Source organism: Phyllobates terribilis, unplaced genomic scaffold (assembly GCF_046119375.1).
Source record: "Phyllobates terribilis strain yellow unplaced genomic scaffold, ASM4611937v1 Scaffold_3__8_contigs__length_932513732, whole genome shotgun sequence".
Classification (NCBI taxonomy): Eukaryota; Metazoa; Chordata; class Amphibia; order Anura; family Dendrobatidae; genus Phyllobates; species Phyllobates terribilis.
Genome location: NW_027362763.1, coordinates 468,682,726 through 468,704,318, shown reverse-complemented (window position 1 = coordinate 468,704,318; position 21,593 = coordinate 468,682,726). Strand labels below are relative to the sequence as shown.

At 44.5% G+C, this 21,593-nt stretch overlaps 1 protein-coding gene across 10 annotated transcripts in view; it reads right to left on the bottom strand.

Moving 5' to 3' along the window:
* The window catches only part of ARMC2 (armadillo repeat containing 2), a 191,335-nt gene that overhangs the window by 61,545 nt on the left and 108,197 nt on the right, over positions 1–21,593 (bottom strand). For 9 of the 10 annotated variants that reach the window (XM_073675823.1, XM_073675817.1, XM_073675826.1 and 6 more), the window contains one exon: positions 9,707–9,808. In XM_073675823.1, coding sequence (XP_073531924.1) covers positions 9,707–9,808 — 102 coding nt within the window. The remainder of the gene's footprint in view (positions 1–9,706; positions 9,809–21,593) is intronic. The other variant, XM_073675821.1, reaches the window with a different exon arrangement.

The following is a 21,593-nucleotide window of genomic DNA, read 5'->3' as shown; positions in this document are numbered from 1 at the left end:
GGTGCACAGACTGGCCGGCGGCTCTCCTGACCCAAGCATGACAGCTGCACCGAAATACATGAAGTTATCACGCTCAGGTCTGGAGACCTGCCGGCCAGTCTGTGCACTGCGTTCCGGTCTTGACCTGATTTACATATGTCTGCAATAATGAAGCCGGCATCTGATTCATGCTATCTGTGACTGGAGTAGCATGAATCTGACAAGTCCCCTTTTACTTCTGATAACACAGTAATAAAATATGTTTTATTAGAGAGATTCAGAAACATGTATTTAAATATAAAAACATTTTTAACATCTTCCTTTGGAGCAGAGTTATAAGTATTGTAAGTAACAAGCCCACAGCCTGGCAGTAGCTTTTGCTCTCTACGACAGTACTTCTTGTTCTCATTGCTCTCAAGTTATGTGTTGAATATGAATTTTGCGTGAACCTATGTAATTGTGCATACTTAGACATATTAATAGTGTTGAGCGAGTATGTTCTGTTCCGAGTATGCTCGGGCCGAGCTCCGAGTATTTATAGCTGCTCGGTGATATGGTTGAATCGCTCCCATGTGCATGATTTGCAACTGTTTGACAGCTTTGTTACATGTGAGAAATGTGTAAGAAATAGACATTCCTCACATATAATAAAACTGTCAAACAGTCGCAAATCATGTACATGGGAGTGATTCAACCATATCACCGAGCAGCTGTAAATACTCGGAGCTCGCCTGAGCATACTCGCCGAAAGGGTTAACAAAACATACTCGCTCAACACTACATATTAACACTCACCAAGCCAGGTGGCAGGTGAAAGCTGCATTTACATTACACGATTATAGGGACTAAACATTTCTAGGAACTCTTGTTTCCCAAAAATCATGCAACGTAAACAGCCTGTCGATCACCCAACAAATGCTATTAACCTGCACATATGGGGTTAATCTGCAGGTTAATAGTGCTCATAATCTGTGTGGCCGCCGCAATTAAAGCACGACTACTGAGAAGAAATAAACTTTATTCCTCCTGGTGGCCTCTGGCTTTCAGTCATAAAGGCGTGGCTTCAGTCACCGCTCAATACACAGTGAGCGGCAGCTGTACCTGGCACACTGACTAACAGCCCGCTCTGCACGGATATGCTGAAGCCGCTGGCACAACTCTTTAACTGAGAGCTGGAGGCAGATCCGGTTGCTGGGCTTTCATTGTAGTGGCCGGGCAGCTTCAGAAAGCTATTAACCTACAGATTAACCCCATGTCTACAGGTTAATACTGTTTGGGGACATGGCAGGTTCCCTTCAAATGCTCATCTGTCTGATGAAATTATATTTTTGCTGGCTTAAAAGTTCATTGTTCTCTGCAGAAAATTGTTCTGTGTAAACAGGACCCGTGTTGTTGAAAACACTGGCAGCCAATGCGCACTGATTGATCTATTACTGATCCCTGCACATATTAAATCTGCTCTGTCTGTCTTAGCAGGCTAATAAATAACTGCCGATCAGCAAATATGTATAAATCAGCAAATCATCTTTACTGTAAATGGTCCTTAATGCTGATGTGGATGGAAGCAGCAGACTTTTGCGGTATTAGCTGATAAGAAGTTATATAAGAAAGCAATGTTTTACCATAGTTTTGATTTACATTGTAAGACTTTTAGATCTTATATCTAGAACCTTCAATGTGAAGGGATGCTTATCAACTACTAAATGGTTAACTAAGAAAAGGGGGATTAGTATATACAGACGTGAGTTGTATATATCAGTGTTGCCTCTTCCCCAGAATATAGTAATTAAAAAAAAGTATAGCAAATATGCTTTCTTATGCAGTAATTTAGGTGCAAGCAATATTTTTCTGTAAGAGACCGAGATCACATAAAGTCTCATGCACATGGTCTTGTTATAGCTGTTTTGAACCATAATAGCTCTTTCATTCATGTGCATGTACCATATGCCTCCAATTTCATATATAGCGCTGTACATACATCATGTGATGGAGTATGTTCCAATTTCTTTATTTTTGGATTCACCAAGGAATCAGACAAATAAAATTCTGACTTGCTCTATTATCCACTACAAAAAAAATAAAAAATAGGGTCCACACACCTTAAGTATTAAATCAATGTACGGCTGCACAAATACTCTATGTGGTCAATATACAAATATATAAACTTATACATACACGATGCATCAGCACACTGCGATTAATGAATACATGAACTTCATTATTGCTGTAAACCTGTAAGGGGAAGTGAAAGAAGACCACACACAGTTTGCAATTAAAACCTTTTTTGGGAAGGATTTGCAGATAAAGGGTGCTGAGTCCTGGAGGCAGCCCCCAATGTATACCACAAAAGAAACCCAAAAATAGGGCCCACACACTTAGTATTAAAGGGTGCACGTATACTCTATATGGCCAAAATTCAAACATCTATACACACGATGTGTCAGCACACTAAGTATCTTACGCTTTTAACACAGCAATAGTGAAGTTCATGTATTAATTAATCGCAGTGTTCTGATGCATCGTGTATGCATATGTTTATATATTTGTATATTGGTCACATAGAGTATCTGTGCACCTTTATATTAATTTAATACTGAAGGTGTGCGGACCCTAGTTGTTTTTAGTACTCTGTGGGGGATGTAGTCTCCTCCAGGGCTCAACACTAGTGTTCAGCGAACGTGCTCAGGTTATTCGAGTACGCTCATGTGCTAACCAAGTATCTTCAGCATGCTCGAAAACTATGTTCGAGTAGCCATGGCTGCATGTCTTGCTGCTGTCTAACAGCAGTAACACATGCATGGATTGCCTAACAAACAGGCAATCCCTGGATGTGTTGCAACTATCTAACAGCTGCAAGAAACGCAGCTGTGGCAACTCGATCATAGTTTTCGAGCATGCTGAAGATACTCGGTTAGCACCCGTGCGTGCTCGAATAACCCCTTATCCGAGTATGTTCGCGCATCACTACTCAGCACCCCAATCTACACATCCTTCCCAGACATCGTTTTAATTGCGAGCTCCGCCTGGTTTTCTTTCACTTCCTCATTCAGAAGAGGCTTAGTTTGCAACATGGAGAGGCAGGACATTAGTAGTAGGGACAATCCATATTAACCCCTTAACACTGCATGACGGGTATAGTACGTCATAAGCAGGTGTCAGTTCCCGCATCAGATGCGTGCTATACCCGTCATGACTTTAAGCTGTCACTGTGTGAAAACACATAGTGACAGCTCCGTGCCGGTAGTGGTCACTGACAGCTGACCGGCACATCTAGATATGCGGAGCCCATTTCGCTGATCCTCGCTATCTGACTGATCACATGCTGTCATCGGTGGGAAATGCTGAAGTATCCGCATTTCCCTGCACGATCACCGCCAGGAGATGGTCTCGGCTGACAGCCGAGCTCTTGCAGTAACAGCCAAGGCCGGTTCCCCTGGCTGATCGATAGTGATCACGACATTTAAAAGGTTGTGAGAGGGAGAGTGCTCCCCTCTCATCTCCATCGGCACCCCTGCGACCAAATCATGTGGAGCCGATGGTAGTCATGGCATCTGGAGGTCAAACAATGACCTCCTGGTGTGCCAGGTACAGTGGCTTGCTAGACTCAGCATTAGGCAGGGTCTATCAGGCTATCTGCCTAAGAAATCTGCTGGTGCATTGCAATGAATGAGACCAGTAATCAGAGTATTAAAAGTTAAAGTCTCAGAGGAAAGAAGTAAAAAAGTAAAAAAAAGTTAAGAATAAGATTGAAAAAAAAATATTTAAAAAGAAGCAAAAAAAGAACAAAAAATATTACACCAATACACATATTTATGTAAAAGAAAAAAAAGTACAAATATTTGATATCGCAGAGTCCGGAACGACCCAATCTAGTCAAATTAGTTAACCCCTATAGTGAACGCCATAAAAAAAAGGCAAAAAACTATGTTTCTTCGTTATACCGCTGGAAAAAAAAAGTGGAATAAAAAGTGATCAAAAAAGATGAATGTACAGTCATGGCCAAAAGTATTGAGAATGAGACAAATAGTAATTTTTCCAAAGTTTACTGCTTCATTTTTTGTAATGGCAATTTGCATATACTCCTGAATGTCAAAGAGTGATCAGCTTAAGAGCAATTACTGTACTTGCAAAGTCAATATTTGCCCAGAAAATGAACTTTAACCTCCAAAACACATTTCAACATCACTGCAGTCCTGCCTTAAAAGGAGCAGCTAACATCGTTTTAGTGATTGATCCATTAACACAGGTGTGGGTGTTGATGAGGACAGGGCTGGCGATCAATCAGTCATGATTAAGTAAGAATGACATCACTGGACACTTTAAAAGGAGGCTGGTTCTTGGTATCATTGTTTCTCTTCAGTTAACCATGGTTATCTCTAAAGAAACACGTGCAGCCATCATTGCACTGCAAAAAATGGCCTAACAGGGAAGAGTATCGCAGCTACAAAGATTGCACCTCAGTCAGCAATCTATCGCATCATCAAGAACTTCAAGGAGAGAGCTTCCATTGTTGTCAAAAAGGCTCCAGGGCGCCCAATAAAGACCAGCAAGCGCCAGGACCGTATCTTAAAACTGTTTCAGCTGCGGGATCGGGCTAACAGCAGTGCCGAGCTTGCTCAGGAATGGAAGCAGGCTGGTGTGAGTGCTTCTGCACGCACTGTGAGGCGGAGACTCTTTGAGCAAGGGCTGGTTTCAAGGAGGGCAGCAAAGAAGCCACTTCTCTCCAGAAAAAACATCAGGGACCGACTGATATTCTGCAAAAGGTACAGAGAGTGGACTGCTGAGGACTGGGGCAAAGTCATTTTCTCTGATGAATCCCCTTTTCGATTGTTTGGGACATCTGGAAAACAGCTTATTCGGAGAAGAAGAGGTGAGCGCTACCACCAGTCTTGTCTCATGCCAACTGTAAAGCATCCTGAAACCATTCATGTGTGGGGTTGCTTCTCAGCCAAGGGAATCGGCTCACTCACAGTCTTGCCTAAAAACACAGCCATGAATAAAGAATGGTACCAGAATGTCCTCCAAGAGCAACTTCTCCCAACCGTCCAAGAGCAGTTTGGCGCCCAAAAATGCCTTTTCCAGCATGATGGAGCACCTTGCCATAAAGCAAAGGTGATAACTAAATGGCTCATGGAACAAAACATAGAGATTTTGGGTCCATGGCCTGGAAACTCCCCAGATCTTAATCCCATTGAGAACTTGTGGTCAATCATCAAGAGACGGGTGAACAAACAAAAACCAACAAATTCTGGCAAAATGCAAGCATTGATTATGCAAGAATGGACTGCTATCAGTCAGGATTTGGTCCAAAAGTTGATTGAGAGTATGCCAGGGAGAATTACAGAGGTCTTGAAGAAGAAGGGGCAACACTGCAAATATTGATTTGCTGCATTAACTAATTCTAGCTGTCAATATAACCTATTGGTACTCATAATATGATTGCAATTATATTTCTGTATGTGATATAAACATCAGACAAACACTAATAAAAACCAGAGGCCAGCAGATCATGTGAAAATATAATTTTGGTGTCATTCTCAAAACTTTTGGCCATGACTGTAAACTAAAATGGTACTGTTGAAAAAGTCATCTTGTCCCGCAAAAAACAAGCCTTCAAATAACTCCATCAGTGGAAAAATAAAAAAGTTATAGCTCTCAGAATACAGTGATGCAAAAACAATATGTTTTCTATTAAATTGTTTTTATTGTGTAGAAGCGACAAAACATAAAAAAACAAAACATAAATGAGGTAATCACTGTAATTGTACTGATCTGAAGTTGTGTTATCAATTTAACCACACGCGGAACAGCATAAAAAACAAAAACAAAACAATTCCTAAATTGCTGATTTTTGTTCATTCCGCCCCCCAAAAATCTGAATTTTGAAAGCGATCAAAAAATGTTATGTGTCCAAAAATGGTACCAATAAAAACATCAACTCGTCTTGCTGTAATCGCACCAACCCGAAGAATAAAGTCATCTAATTACCTACAGAACAAGAGGAACGGCGTAAAAAATCAAACCAAATCTTCACCTGCTGTTGATTTGTTCATTCTGCCTCCCAAAGATTGTGGTAAGGCTCAGTTCACATTTGTCCTGCACTCTAAGCTGAGCGCTTACACCAGGGTTTCCGCATAAATCTCTGAAATACGTGATTCAGACGAAACCTCCGGAGGAAAATCCCCTAAAAGGAGGCAGATGGAGACACTGTGGATGCTGTCTGGCCTGTGATCCGGCAGTGTCCGTATTTTTAAAAGTGCATAAAAGCCCAGTCAGCAACAGTTTTGTGCACCTCTTAAAAGCTGAATACTGCCGAACAGAAGCCACACAGAGTCCAGAGTTTCTCTGCTGCCTCATTAATGAATGGATTTCATCCAAATCACATATTTTGCAGATTTAGATGGAAACCCCGATGTATGTGCTCAGCATAGAGCACAGGATAAATGTGAACCGATCCAAAATGTTCTGTACCCCAAAATGCCACCAATAAAAGCTTGTAATCAACCCACAAAAAAACAAGTCCCCACTCAGGTTCGTCATCTGTGCACTGAAATATAGGGGCTTCCACATTACTGGTAGCAAAAAGGAAAAGTGACGTGGCTCCCACCAAAAGAAACCCACCAAAATCTGCGCTCCAACTACCCTCTCCTCCTGAACCCCACAGTGTGCCTAAACTGCAGTTAGCATCCACATGTTTGGCATTAACAAAGTAAGGAGAGCCCACTTAATTTACGGGGTGCGTATCTCCTGAAGTACAAGCATGGCACAATGTACGGGCACTACAATGTACGGGCACTACAATGGCAGATTTGCATTTTTACTCTGTGACATCCACTGCTGCTTGTTTTTGGAAAACACCCATAGAGCCAAAATCGTTACTACAGCTGTAAACTCCCAGGGGGGTGTAATTTCCAAATTGGGGTCAACTGATTTCTGCTCTTCTGGTACTTAGGGGCACTGTATATGGAATCCGCAAACTGGAGTCAAATAGAGCTCCTTCACTCCAGAGTCTCGCCCTTGTGGCCAAACAGTACTCTACAGTCATGAGAAATTGTGTAACAAATTATGAGGTCATTTTTACCTATTTCCCCTTGTGAAAATGTAAAATCTGGGGATAAAAAACATTATAGTGGTAAAAATTCATTTTTTTTTCTTCACAGCCACTATGGTTTAAAATTTTGTTAAAACGCAAATGCTGTCAATTTGCTCACTGCACCAATGATTTAATTAAGAGGTGTAGTTTGTAAAATGGAGTCACTTATGGGGAGTCCTGCTGTCCTGACACCTCAGAGACTCTGTTAATGTGACATTGCACCCTCAAACCATTCCAAGCAAATCTGAACTCCGATATGGCACTTCTTCCCTTTTCCCTTCTGAGCTTTGCACTGTGCGTAAAAAGTAGTTTTTGACCACATATTGGGCACTGCCATACTCCAGAGACATTGCGTAAAAAATTTTGTTATCTATTTTCTCCTATTAGCCCCTCTGAAAATTAAAAACTTGGGGCTAAAACAACATTTTAGTGGAAAAAAAATTAACTTTTCATTTTCACAGCCAAATATTATACAATTCTGATAAATACCTGTGGGTTAAAAATGCTCACTACACCCCTAGAGGAATTCTTCAAGAGGTGTAGTTTCTGCTGTTTTGGAACCTTGGCGGCTCTCCAAATGTGACATGGCATCCGTAATCTATTCCAGACAATTTTGTAATACAAAAATTAAATAGCGCTCCTTCCCTTCAACGCCCCTCTATGTGCCCAAACAAGAGTTTCTGACCACATGTTGGGTATCCCTATACTCAGAAGAAATTGCTCAAAAAATTATGTGGTCCATTTTCTACTGTTACCTATGTGAAAATGAAAAATTTGGGGCCAAAACTAAAAATTTTTGGGAAAAAACGTCATTTTTAATTTTCACGGTCCAATGTTTTAAAATTCTGTGAAGCACCTGTTGGGTTCAAGATGCTCACCACACCTCTAGATAAATTTGATGAGGGGTATACTTTCCAAAATGGGTCACTTGTGGGGGGTTTCCACTGCTTACGCTCATCAGGGGCTCTGAAAATGCAACATGGCGTCTTCTATCTATTCCAGACAATTTTGCACTCCAAAAGTCAATAATGCTCCTTCCTTTCCGAGCCCTGCCATGCACACAAACAGTAGTTTTCTCCCACATATAAAGTATCGGTGTACTCAGATGAAATTGGACATCAAATTGTATTGTTTATTTTCTTCCTATTCCCTTGTGAAAATGAAAAATTTGGGGCTCGGCAACATTTTTATGGGAAAAATGTATTTTTCCATTTTCATGGCTCAAAATTATTAAAATTCTGTGAAGCACCTATGGATTCAAGGTGCTCACCACCCCTTTAGATAAATGGGATCACTTGTTGGGGGTTTTCGACTGTTTAGGCACATCAGGAGCTCTGCAAACACAACATGGCATCCGCTATCTATTCCAGACAATTTTGCACTCCAAAAGTCAAATGGTGCTCCTTCCCTTTCGAGCCCACACACAGGGCATTGGTGTACTCAGAAGAAATTGGACAACAAATGGTATGATCCATTTCCTCCTGTTATCCTTGTGAAAATGAAAAATTTGGGGCTAAAGCAACATTTTTGTGGGAATAATTTTAATTTTATTTTTTTTTCCTTCCACATTGTTTTAATTCCTGTGTTGCACCTAAAGGTTACTTCTTGAATGTGGTTTTGAGCACCTTGAAGGGTGCAGTTTTTTAAATGGTGTCACTTTTGGGTATTTTCTGTCATATAGCCCCTCAATCACTTCAAATGTTCTGTGGTCCCTAAAAAAAACAGGTTTTGTAAATTTTGTTGGAAAAATAGAAAATTGCTGATAAACCTTTAACCTTTCTAACTTCCTAAAAAAAACAAATTATGTTTCAAAAATGATGCTAATGTAAAGTAAAGTAGACATGTGGAAAATGTTATTAACCATTTTGTGTGGTATAACTATCTCATTTAAGGGCATAAAAATTCAAAGTTTGAAAATGTCAAAATTTTCTAATGTGTCAAATTTTTGATATTTTCATAAATAAACGCAAATCATATCGACTGCAATTTACCACTAACATAAAGTACAAAAACAATCTCAGAATCACTGCGATATGTTGAAGCATTCCAGAGTTATTACCTCATAAGGTGACACTGGTCACATTTTAAAAATGAGACTCGGTCATTAATGTACAAAGTGACTCAGGCCTTAAGGGTTAAAGGTACACCTTGACGTGATTGGATGTTTTTTGCGCTCTTTGATCAAACGTTTCTAACATTTACAGAAGTACTTGGGTTTATGTATTTATTAATCGCAGTGTGCTGATGCATTGTGTATGTATATGTTTGCTCTTTCATGTATCATACATAATTCTTTTCCCAAAGAAACATCTCAGTACATGTGCTCCAGTAGGAGCCTATCTCCACACAATACCTCCCCTAACAGACTGCAATGTGTGCTCTTCTACCCCTCTACAGCCTAATTCGGGACAGCCTATGTGATCTGCCCTTCCTAGAGACTTGGATACTTTCTTCTCACTCTACAATCGATATGCTATATGCAATCTTCTGTCTCTCACTTCTGATATCTCTAACACTAAGAAACGTGTAAGGGGAAGAATAAAAGGGAGGATCCATGTACAATACTAAAAGTGAACATATTTACCAAAGGTTAATAATATTCTATGTTTTAAAGGCTTTCCAAATCCTGCTTACCTTGCTGTGCTGACTCCAGAGCCTGCAGAATTGGTGAAATGTTCTCATTCCAGTAACTCCTCTCCCATTCAGTTTCTGATTCATTCACTGATGCTTCAGCTTCTGAGGCCAAAGGCAAACAAGGATAAGGACATAATGAAAAGTCTTATTAAATACTGTATTTAACTTCATTTTATACCAAATGTTTTATTTCACACAATGCCATTATTTCTAAGTCCTATAGGTAGAACAACAAATAATTTAAAGCTTTTGATTTCAAAAACTATAAAAAAAAGTGTGAAGGGCCGACATCAAATATTAAGCTCCTCTAGTCTACTTTACAAAAACTTAGTTTTCCCCTCATATCCATGGTTACCTATGGTTTTTCATACTACCAAGACGCCTGCACCATTGCAATTCCACTACCCACAGGGTAGACATTGGGAATAGCAAAATGAGCAGCTGCCATGACTCTGGTGGATGGAATATACTGTCCTGAGACAGTGAAGAGGAATCGGCGGCATCCACTTCTTATCACCTTCTGCTATCTGAATGTTAGACTGGGATCAGACATGCGTATGGAAAATCATTTGATTTTCAACCAGAAATACAGATTTTACCTAAGGGTAGGTGCACATGATATCTTTGTCAGGAAAAATTTGCAATGGAAACTGTCTGAAAAACCTATCAATGACCATTTTTCTGGGGGTTTCTGTTCAGAAGACCATAGAAATCAATGGGACAGCTCAAAAGACGCCGTATGTCTTTTGGAGAGTTTTGCCTTCATTTTTGCGTAAAAAAAATATTAATCGGTTTCTTTATTATTCAATGAAGTGGAAAAAAACAACTTGATAATTACAGTAAAAAAATTGTCACAAAGGCCATGGATAAACCCTAAAAAAAAAAAAAATTAAGAGAGCCACCAGCATCCAAAACTGTCAGAAAAACGATCAGGAAATGACCAATAAAACAATACAAAAGATGCTTCAGGAAAAAAAAAGACAGTTTCCTAAACTGTTTATACTTGAAAAACTTAGGGATTCACTTGAGTTTAAAAGATGTTGTGTGTATATAGTCTAAGACTTCATGAATTACTGCAGTCTTTATTAACACCTTTCAGCACCAGGAAATTTATAGCGTAGGTAGTAAATACTTTCTGCACCCTTCCATACATGTACTTTTCACTGATACTGCAAGCTTTTTTGGGGTTGTACTCTCTACACAGTCATGGCCAAAGGTGTTGGTACCCTTGAAATTGTTTCAGAAAATGAAGTATTTCTCCCAGAAATTATTGCAATTACACGTTTTGTTATACACCTGTTTATTTCTTTTGTGTGTATTGGAACAAAACAAAAAAACTGAGGGAAAAAAGGCAAATTGGACATAATTTCACACAAAACCCCCAAAATGGGCAGGACAAAATTTTTGGTCCCTTTCCAAATTTGTGGGTAATCAATTTTGTTTCAAGCTTGTGATGCTCATTCAAACTCACCTGTAGCAAGTAACAGGTGTGGACAATATGAAAATCACACCTGAAACCAGATAAAAAGGGGAGAAGTTGACTCAATCTTTGCATTGTGTGCATGGGTGTGCCACAGTAACTATGGAGAACAGAAAGAGGAGAAAAGAACTGATTGAGGACTTGAGAACCAAAATTGTTGAACAATATCAACAATCTCAAGGTTAAAAGTCTATCTCCAGAGATATTGATGTTCTTTTGTCCACAGTGTGCAAGAAGTTTACAACCCATGGCACTGTAGCTAATCTATCTGGAGGTGGACAGCACAGAAAAATTGATGAAAGATTGCAATGCAGGATAGTTCCGATGGTGGATAAGCAGCCCCAATCAAGTTCCAAAGAAATTCAAGCTGTTCTGCAGGCTCAGGGTGCATCAGTGTTAGCGCAAACTGTCCATCGATATTTGCATGAAATGAAACGCTATGGAAAGAGACTCAGGAGGACACCACTGCTGACACAGAGACATAAAAAAGCTAGACTGCAGTTTGCCAAAATGTACGTGAGTAAGCCAAAATCCTTATGGGAAAGCGTCTTGAGGAGTGAGGCCTACAAAGAAAAGAAACACAGTACCTACAGTCAAATATGGTGGAGGTTCAAAGATGTTTTGGGGTTGTTTTGCCACCTTTTGGGGGGTCTAGACTGTGTGCAAGGCATTGTGAAATCTGAAGATTAGTGCACAGTGTCAGAAAGCCGGGTTTGCGTCCCAGGTCATGGGTCTTCCAGCAGGACAATGACCCAAAACATACTTCAAGAAGCACCCAAAAATGGATGGAAACAAACAGCTGGAGAGTTCTGAAGTGACCAGCAACAAGTCCAGATCTAAATCCCATTGAACACCTGTGTAGAGATCTTAAAATTCCTGCTGGGAGAAGGCACCCTTCAAATATGAGAGGCCAGGAGCAGTTTGCAAAAAAAGAGTGGTCCAAAATTCCAGTTGAGAGGTGTGAGAAGCTTGTTGATGGTTATAGGAAGCGATTGATTGCAGTTATTTATTCTGCAAATTGCCTCTTCAGAGGAAAAAGAGGACTTGTACTCTATAGTGCCACCTATTGGAAGCAGCAATTCTACAAGTCATAATCGACTCTTTAATGAGTCGTGCAATATGACTTAGGATAAAAGCCAAATCAGAATCTCAATTTGCAGACACGGTGTTTCGGGCTGTTCGTCCTCGTCAGTGCAAAGTATGAGAACTGATTTGGCTAGATGAGAGGCTCTGGACTGAGGTCTAAGGGGTAACGTTTCTCCTTGTGGAGAGTTATTTATTCCAAAGAGTGTGCAACCAAATATTAAGTTGAGAGTGCCAACAATTATGTCTGGCCCATTTTTGGGGTTTTCTGTGAAATTATGTCCAATTTGCCTTTTTTATGTTCTTTTTGTGTGGTTTCAATACACACGAAGGAAGTAAACATTAGTGTTGAGCCACCCCCGTAGTGTTCGAGTTCGGTTCGGTTCGTCGAACACCCGTGTGTTCGCCGAACTGTTCGTCGAACACCTTCGAACACCGTTAAAACCAATGGCAGGCAAACAAAAACACATAGAAACACATAGAAAACACCTTCAAATGTGTCCAAAAGCTGACAAACTGCTCAGAAGACATAACTAACACATGGAAAAGTGACAAGTACATATAGTCATGCGAAAAGAAAAGAGGTGGAGGAGTAAAAGGAGGGGGAGACACAGATATAGGCATGTCATGCCCTTCTAAATCCAAAAAGTGAGAAGCCGACACGGCCAGTTCGTTCCTGCCCGTGCCACCTCCGTGTCGCCGGGTTTGTGCCAGAGCCGCGGTGGACCCTGACGGCCAGCCCCCCTCTCCCAATACTGGTGCCTGTCCGCTGGTGGGTCGAGCCCCCCCCCGCAGTGGGGGTGGGGGGGTAACATCTGCAGAAGAAAGACCATCTTCCAGCCAAGCTAAGATGTCGACTTCTTTTCGTGGACAATGTGATACGATCCCTTTCTTACGGACACGCCCATCGCTACAAATTCCAGATAAGGCACAAAAACAGCAGGTGCTTCAGCGGATATCAAGTGCTCCTTCAAGTGGGCTCTCCTCCACCTCAATTTCAGCATCACAAATATTCCAGTCCTCAGAGGTGTCACCCCAATCGCACTTGCTTCCTCACAGCTCCCAAGTCTCCAGCTGCCCGTCTGAGTATGGGGTAACACAGATGGTTGAGTCTGCAGAGCTGTTTACTCATACTATAGCCTGGGAAACGTAAGTCTGCTCCAGAGCTTCTGTTAATCCAGACGAGGAAATGATCTGCACTGATGCCCAGAATCTTTATAAGTCGGATCCAGGACCAGATGAAGAAGGTTCTGAGCATAATGTAGACCCTCGTTCCCAAACTGTCACTCCTGTTGGTGGAGACAATGATGAAGACGATGATGAGACTCAAATACCTGATTGGAGCGACAACTTGACTTTTCGGTCAGGGCAGGAAGAGGTTGGCTTTGAGGACGACGGGTGTGATAACACACAGGGTGATGATGACGAGGTTGGAGATCCCACTTACTGTCAACCCACAGTCAGCCAGTCGATGAGGTCAACGGAGGAGGTGGAGGAGGATGTGACTAGCCCAGGGGATGGGGATGACTCGGTACCCGGGCCTTTGCCAGGCCTTGGGGATGTCGCGGTGGTCGGCTCCCTGGCCCGTACCCTGGGGTCACTCTTTAAAAGAGTGGATAATTGTTAATTTTATAAGAGTTTGTGACGCCACCTGTGGTATCTGGTGAGAAGCACCAGCGCTGCAGCAGTCCACTGAGACCCGTGATAAGGCTGCTCGATGGTATAGCTCCCCACAGGTGGAGCTAGGTCTCAGGGCAGCGTATGCAGGGGGAATGCAGGACAGGCGAGACCCAGCTGGGTCAGAGCAAAAACGGGAACGGACACGGTAGTCACTTCAGTACCTTTTACTGGAGGAAATTCAGGCACATCCCGGAGCACTGTAGGGTGAAGGGTGAATATCAGGATCCTCCCCAATGAGCGGGTGTAGGGCCTCCTGTTTCTTGCCTCTGCGTAGTAAGTTTCTGACCTGCCTGGAGCTAGGCCTAACTTTGTCTCTGTCCTGCGCTGGCTGACCTTGTGGTAGGGCCTTCTCTTGGAGTTCACGCTCCCACTATGCGGGGCCTAAGCGTCTCCTGGCTCTGTTACGTATCAGCACCTTAGCCATCCTGGGACTTGTAGTTCTCCAGGGATTCCGGTTATGCCTTACTGAATCTAGTTAGCAGGAGCCTCGTGCTCCACTGCTGAACTATTAACTGAGTTCTCTAGACTAGACTGAGCTCCACTGCAGACTGACCTCTCTTAGGCTTCTCTACTGCAGGAACTCTTCAGAGGAACTGAACTGCCTAGCTCCACCTTCCCTATTTATATCCCTAACGGGCTCCCTCTGCTGGTCTGAGGTGGAAGGTGGAGATGTGTGAATGTTTATGGGGGCCTCTTGTGGAGGATTCCATCAATACACTCTTCTAGGATATGTGATACCAAGCACAGCGCGGCGTCACAGATGCTATTGACGACGAGGTTAGGTTGCGCCTTCCTGGACACAGATGGAGTACTGGAAGCACGTCAACAACTGCATCCTCAACCACAACTCTGCCTCTGACCACAAGTCGTAGTGGCTCTTCAGGTCGCATGGGCTCTAAGCCTTGCATAGCCTGGGCATTTATTCAGAATGATAAGGATGACCCAACTCGTGTTATCTGTAATATTTGTAACCAAAACATAAGTAGAGGCCAAAAAATCCATAGTTTGAGTACTTCATGCATGAACCGGCACATGGATATGAAGCATAAGTTGCAGTGGGAAGCTCACTGTGCTACAATGCGGCCTAGCAGGCTGGGCCAACCACCGTCTGCCCCATCTTGTGCATCCGCGGCCTCTTCATCCTCTGTGACTGGGGGGACAGCAGTCACACATGTTTTTGGACGCAGACCTGCCACCTCTTTACCTGCAACAGCCAGTGTGATTGGCAGGTCATCAGTTCATTGGGAAGTGGAAACACCTGCTGGTGTTGAGCGCTCTCTGACATCGAGAGCACCAGCTTTGGATCAAGGCAATCTAACATGTCCGCCTGCATCTTCCTCACAGACCGGCAGTTTGCCGGGGACATCCTACTCAACCCCGTCTAAGCACAACAGCCAGCCCTCGGTCCCTCAGATGCGGAAAAGTAAAAGACCATTTCCTCCTAGCCATGAGAAAGCTAAGAGGTTGAATTTCACCATATGCAAGCTCTTGGCTACAGAAATGCTGCCTTTCCGCCTGGAGGACACAGTGGATTTTCGAGACCTTATGTCCGTCTCAGTGCCCCAGTACCAGATGCTCAGTCGGCACTACTTCTCAAAGAAAGGTGTGCCTGCGCTCCACCAGCATGTCGCACACAACATCACCGCTTCTTTGAGAAACTCTGTGTGTGACAGGGTGCATTTCACCACAGACACTTGGACGAGTAGGCATGGACAGGGGCGTTACATGTCGCTGACTGGGCACTGGGTAACTATGGTGACAGCAGGACAAGGGGCTGCTGTCCAAGTCTTACCGTCCCCACGAGTTGTGCGTCAATCCTCTTTATCTCGAAGTTCCTCCACTGCTTCTGCCTCCTCAACCTCCTCTCGGTCCTCCACCTGCACCCAAAGCCTGTCTGGTAATGCCACCTGCATTCTAACTGCGCAGAAGGAATCCTGCACACCTCCTTACTATGCTGGCAGCAGGGCTCAAGGCATCAGTGTTTACTTTGAAATGTCTGGGAAATGTGAGTCACACAGCTGAGGAGTTGTGGTCAGCTCTGGAGACCCAGTTTCATGAATGGTTGTCTCCACTGGACCTGCAACCAGGGAAGGCCGTGTGCGACAATGCTGCATCGCCGGGGCAATGTCACACACGTGCCTTGTATGGCTCACGTGTTGAACCTGGTTGTCCATAAATTGTTAGCCCACTATCCCGGACTAGATGGCCTTCTGCAGGGGGCACGATCGCTGTGTGCTCACTTCCGTCGTTCGCATCCCGCAGCTCAATGACTTACATCTCTACAGAAGTCGTTGGGCCTGCCAGTTCACCGGCTGAAATGCGATGTGCCGACACGGTGGAATTCAACTCTGACCATGTTGCAGCGACTGTGGCAGCACCGACAAGCCCTGGTGCAATACGTTCTGACGTATAGCCTGGGCCAACGAGATCCAGAGGTGGGGCAAATCACGCTGCAGGAGTGGTCTCAGATCAGGGACCTATGAAGTTGACGCGCCCCCTGGGCCGTGGGGTACCCTGAGCCGGGCCGGTAGACGCTGGGGGTTGTAGTCACTGTGGCGGTGACCCGGTCCGTGATCCAGGGCGGTCAATCCAAGGGTAATTTGTATATATGGGTTTTATAATGTCCGACTACGCCACCTCTGGAGTGGGGCAAAAGGGGCCGCCGCTGCGGAACAGTCCTCTGAAGCTGGTGGTTTTGCAGCAATGGTATTATTACTCACCACAGGAAGAGTGTAGCTTGAGGGCAGTGTGGGTGGATGATGGTGGTTGTAGTGCAGGGAGTCAGTAATGAACACAGAGTCCGTGTGATGCAGTCCCAAGATCTTTACTCACAGTTGTTGCAGTCCAGATTACAGGTACCAGAGCAATCTCACCCGTCGTGCTGTGCGTACTCAGTGAGGGGCTCAGTCCACCCCCAGATAGCTCCGGAGTACTTAGCAGGACCCCCTTCTGTGTGTCCTTTCTCTGGCCTTCTACCTGCACCTCACACCCAGTGACACTTCTATCCGGTATCCTCGGGCCTTGGCGGGCGACTTGTGTTCCGTCCCCTGGGTCCTATGTGGCTACCTTCTTAGTGAGACTGGTGTGGACTTTTACCTGCAGTACATGAAATGCTGCAGCCTCCGGTTTCTAGTTGAGCCTTGCTGTTTCTCCGCTAGTTGAGGGACCGGTTCCCCTTATCTGGTCTGACCCCTCTACCTCCTGGTAGCAGCAGGAGTACGGGTGGCCTTCTGCACGGCCCATAGCCCTAGGGTCCCTTCGGTTCCTGGAGCCTTCCTGCTCCCACTCCTCTCTTCTCTCCTTCAGTCCTGGGCCTCCCAGGCTAGGCCCGCCTCTGGAGCAGAGCTCATGCCGAGCCTCTGCTCCTGTCACTTTTCCTCCTCTGACTGGCTTGCTCTTTCTGAGATAGCTTCCTATTTATACTCTCCCTGTCATGTGCTCCGCTAAGCTGCTCCCCTAAGCACCCACTACATAGGACCCTTCCACCAGCTAGGGACCTGGGACTGTGCTCTCCCTTAGGAGCAATCTTGCCCTACCCCCACTGCGGGTATGTGTTGGATGCAGGTGTTAGGGTCCCGAGCCATATGCCTTCCTTACCTGAGGGTGAGATACCACACCTCTGGGTGAGATGCAGTAACTCTGTGGCGACTGAACCCTCAGGGGCGCCACACACCCTTCTGCACAGTTTTGAAATGGCGACGAAGATGTTTAGTGCTGACGACGATGCCATTATCAGCATGACTATTCCGGTGATTTACATGCTGGAGCACACACTAAACAGAATTCAGAGTCAGGTGGTGGGACAAGAGGAGGTGGAGGAAGTAGAGGAGGAGTCGTATGCGGAAGGGATAACATCTCCAAGGTCCAGACGGTTGGCAGCACCAAGGCGGCAGGCATGGGAGGGTGGGGGAGAGGGATTAACCAGGGCGCATGGTAGAAGCCAAACTGTTGAGGAAGGTGCAGGAGCCGAGGAGGAAGTGGAGGACGAACTGGCGATGGGCATGGAAGACTCATCAGATGAGGGAGACCTTGATCACATTTCTGTTGTGCGAGGTTGAGGGGAGAGGGCAGAGGAAGGAAGCATGATTCTTACCTCGCTACCAACACAACAAGGACTTGGTCCTCCTGGATGCGCAAGACTCATGAGTGCCTTCTTGCTGCACTACCTGCAACATGACCCTCAGATTGTCAGAATTCGAAGTAATCCCGACTACTGGGTTGCCACACTCTTAGATCCCCGGTACAAAAGTAAATTTGCCGAAATAATTCCTGCCATAAAAAGGGATTGACGCATGCAGGAGTATCTGCAGATGCTGTTGCAGAATCTTACATGTGCTTTTCCACAAAACACCAGTGGTGCACGTAGTGAATCTCACAGTTCTAACTTGCCAACCGTGGGACTGTCGAGTCTTCATCACTCAAACCGTAACAGTAACACAGTATCTGCTGGTAACCGCAATTTTGTGGAATCGTTTCACCACTTTTTTAGACCATCCTTTGCAAGGCCACAGGAGACAAGAAGTCTGACACATAGTCAACGCCTAGAGAGGATGGTGCAGGAGTATCTCCAAGTGAACATCGAAGCCATGACTGTGTCACTGGACCCTTGCTCATTTTGGTATTCCAATCTGGAAAAATGGCCGGAGCTCACCACTCACGCCTTGGAGATCTTGTCATGCCCCGCAGCCAGCGTTCTGTCTGAACGTGTGTTCAGCGCTGCTGGTGGTGTGCTGACAGATAAGCGCACGCGTCTGTCCACTGAGAATGTAGACAGACTCACGTTCATAAAGATGAACAAATCATGGATTCGCAAGGACTTTTCTACCCCTGTGTTATCCTTGGGAGACTAAAACCTTGAGGATTTGGTAAAATCACCTCACCAACCGTTTTAAGCAACTGTGGGGCAATTGATGCCACTTAACCCTAGAACGCATGACCATAAAAATCTACACTTTCATATACCTGGGGCCTTTTAGGCTCGTGTGCAAATAACATGGAATAACTCAAACTCAAATGACAAACAACTATATACATGAAGAATACCTAGAGTTTCAAAATTCTAACTAAAGTAATCTTGCAGAAAATAGAAAACAATTAACAGGGCGGGCCTGCGAGGCCCCAGGTATGCGTTCTAGGGTTAAGTGGTGTCTGTGCCACAATTTTGGGAAAAAATGGAGACTCTTTTTGGAGTCCCCTTGCTGTGTCTTACGTGACGTTGGCATCATCAATTCCAGGTGGGTTGGGTCGCCCCCCCCCCTTTTTAACTGTAAGAAACTAGATACACTATGGCTTGGGGTAACACAGATGGTTGAGTCTGAAGAGCTCAGAGGTCTGCTCCAAATCTTCAGTGTCTGCTAGTCAGCGTAGAATTTTTAACTGCATCTAGCCTAGGCAATACTTTGGGCGTAGTAGCCCAGCTGCGAAGCAAGCTGCACCGCCTGTGTATCTAATAAGAATTTTTAAATGCATCTAGCCTAGACAGACTGTGGGGACCCCCAACCAAACCCAGACGCTCAGCCCCCCTACCGCCCCCCTTTCCTTGACAATACAATAATGTAACTCTTACAACTGGATGGGTGAGGATCGGTCACAGCTTTATTAACTCTTTATACTCATTCCATTAGAAAGGCATTTTATTTCTAAAATAATTCAGCTTGTTGCAGCATGCCCTGGGTCTCCACTCCGGCAAGTTGGCCAACAAGTGTAACTCTCCAACATGTCCTTTCTATTTCCAGGCCACGGAGGATCCTGCGTACTCGTATGCAGGACTCTGACCCCCACCCATCACTCTTAACGCTTGTTCCACTCCGTCCTGGAGTCCTGACAGGAATATGTCCAGTTCAATATTCATTAAGTGAACAACGTCGGGCCGTATGAGGCCTGCTTTATCTCCTTCCAGTTGTCGGTGTCGTACCACTACACCGCCTCTGTCTCTTCTAAATTTTGCCATCCGAATATTTATTACCCGCCTTGTCCGTTCGATGGCCGTGATGTCTCGCGCACCTTGCCATACCGCTATCGGCACAATCTCTGACCATACTATCGCTAGTTTTGTGAAAAATTCTCTGAAGCGCTCAGTGTCTAGTTTCATTATTGCCATTAGTTATGCTGACCTAGGTTGTTTCCCCCGGCCTGTATAACTAAGATGACCGGACATCTTGCCTCTCTCCCTACCTTGATTACCTCCATTAGTACCTGTGGCCATAGAAGGCCTCTAATACCTCTCTAGTTGAAATATGTGTTATGAAACTCTAATTTCCTCCCGCCTGGGCAGACTTTCGCCCTTTTTTCTGCCCAATACATATACGAGTGGCCTATCACCCACACTGTTGGCTTAGCGTCACCTGTAAAAGAAACAAACCTTGTTAGGATAACAAGTCCGGTCTTATGTATCTTGCCAAACACGTAGATCGCCATCTCCCTATCCTCTGAACTTCCGTTTCTGACAGTCCTGCTCTTGCTGCTTCCGTGGCCGCGCCTATGCGGAATGAGTGTGTCCCGTAATCTTTGGGGTGGTTCCCTGCCGATGTTATGCATTTATTAAATATAGCTTGGAACTGGTATCTTGATAATGGCATTCCATCAATGTGTGATAGGAAGAAATTACTTTGTGATCTGATGGTTAGATATGTTTTTACTATTGTTACCCAACTCAGTGTACCGTTTGTGGGTTGTAGAAGTACCCAAGTGCCCCTGCCCGCTGGAACCGTTTTCGATTTGTGTATGCGTAGACGTATTGCATTATTGGCTATGACTACGTCCTGGTGTAATAAGCCTCCACTGGTGGTAATTTTGGATTGAGGGACTAATTCGCTTATGCATAGCGCCCCGAAGAAGGCGATCACAAATGCAGTAGACAGTAGTGTTGCTTCAAATTGTGAGTGTCATGTTAATGGTGTTAGGGATATGATGTGAGAAATCAGTTTTAGTGACACGGGACGGGACGTCTACACTCCTGACTTGGCTGACCCCTTTTCCACCCTTTTATGGATTGTCTGATGATGAACCTTTGTCACATCTCCCCAATTCAGTAGTTGGAAGTGAATTGCTACTCCGGTCAGACACCGCTGCGCTGACGCCCCTGATATGCCCCTCATAATTAGCTGGTGGAGAAATTCTATGGTGACTTGTGATCTGGCTTGTTCATATTGGTCAACCCGTCTGCCTGCTACTAGTCGTGTCCACTCTTCCCATGCCTTACCGTATGCTTGCCACGTCGACGGGGCAACTGACGCTCTGATTAATGGCATCAACTATTCGCCACTAGATCCCATAGGGAAGGTGGGCAACTGTTGCCCGATGGGTGTGCGTTGTGGAAGAGCTCTGTGAAAATCTGCCAATTGAATTGTTATAAAGCGTTAGCAGCAGCTTTATACCCCTCAGCATAGTGGCTAGCGCGGACCCATACATTGTGTTTTAGGCACAGGAATGCTAGCCTGGGTAGTAGGCCTAGCACTGGGGGAGACGATGATGCCATCTTAGTAATGCAATGCGCTAGGCTGGTGTTTTTTGTTATGAAGCGTATATTTTTGTAAGCCAGGCGCGCGCCCCATATTTCTATTGCTACCACTATTGGGAAGAAAAATTATTTTCAGGGCTAGATGCAGCTAAAAATTATTATTAATTTAAAAGCTGGTGGAGCTT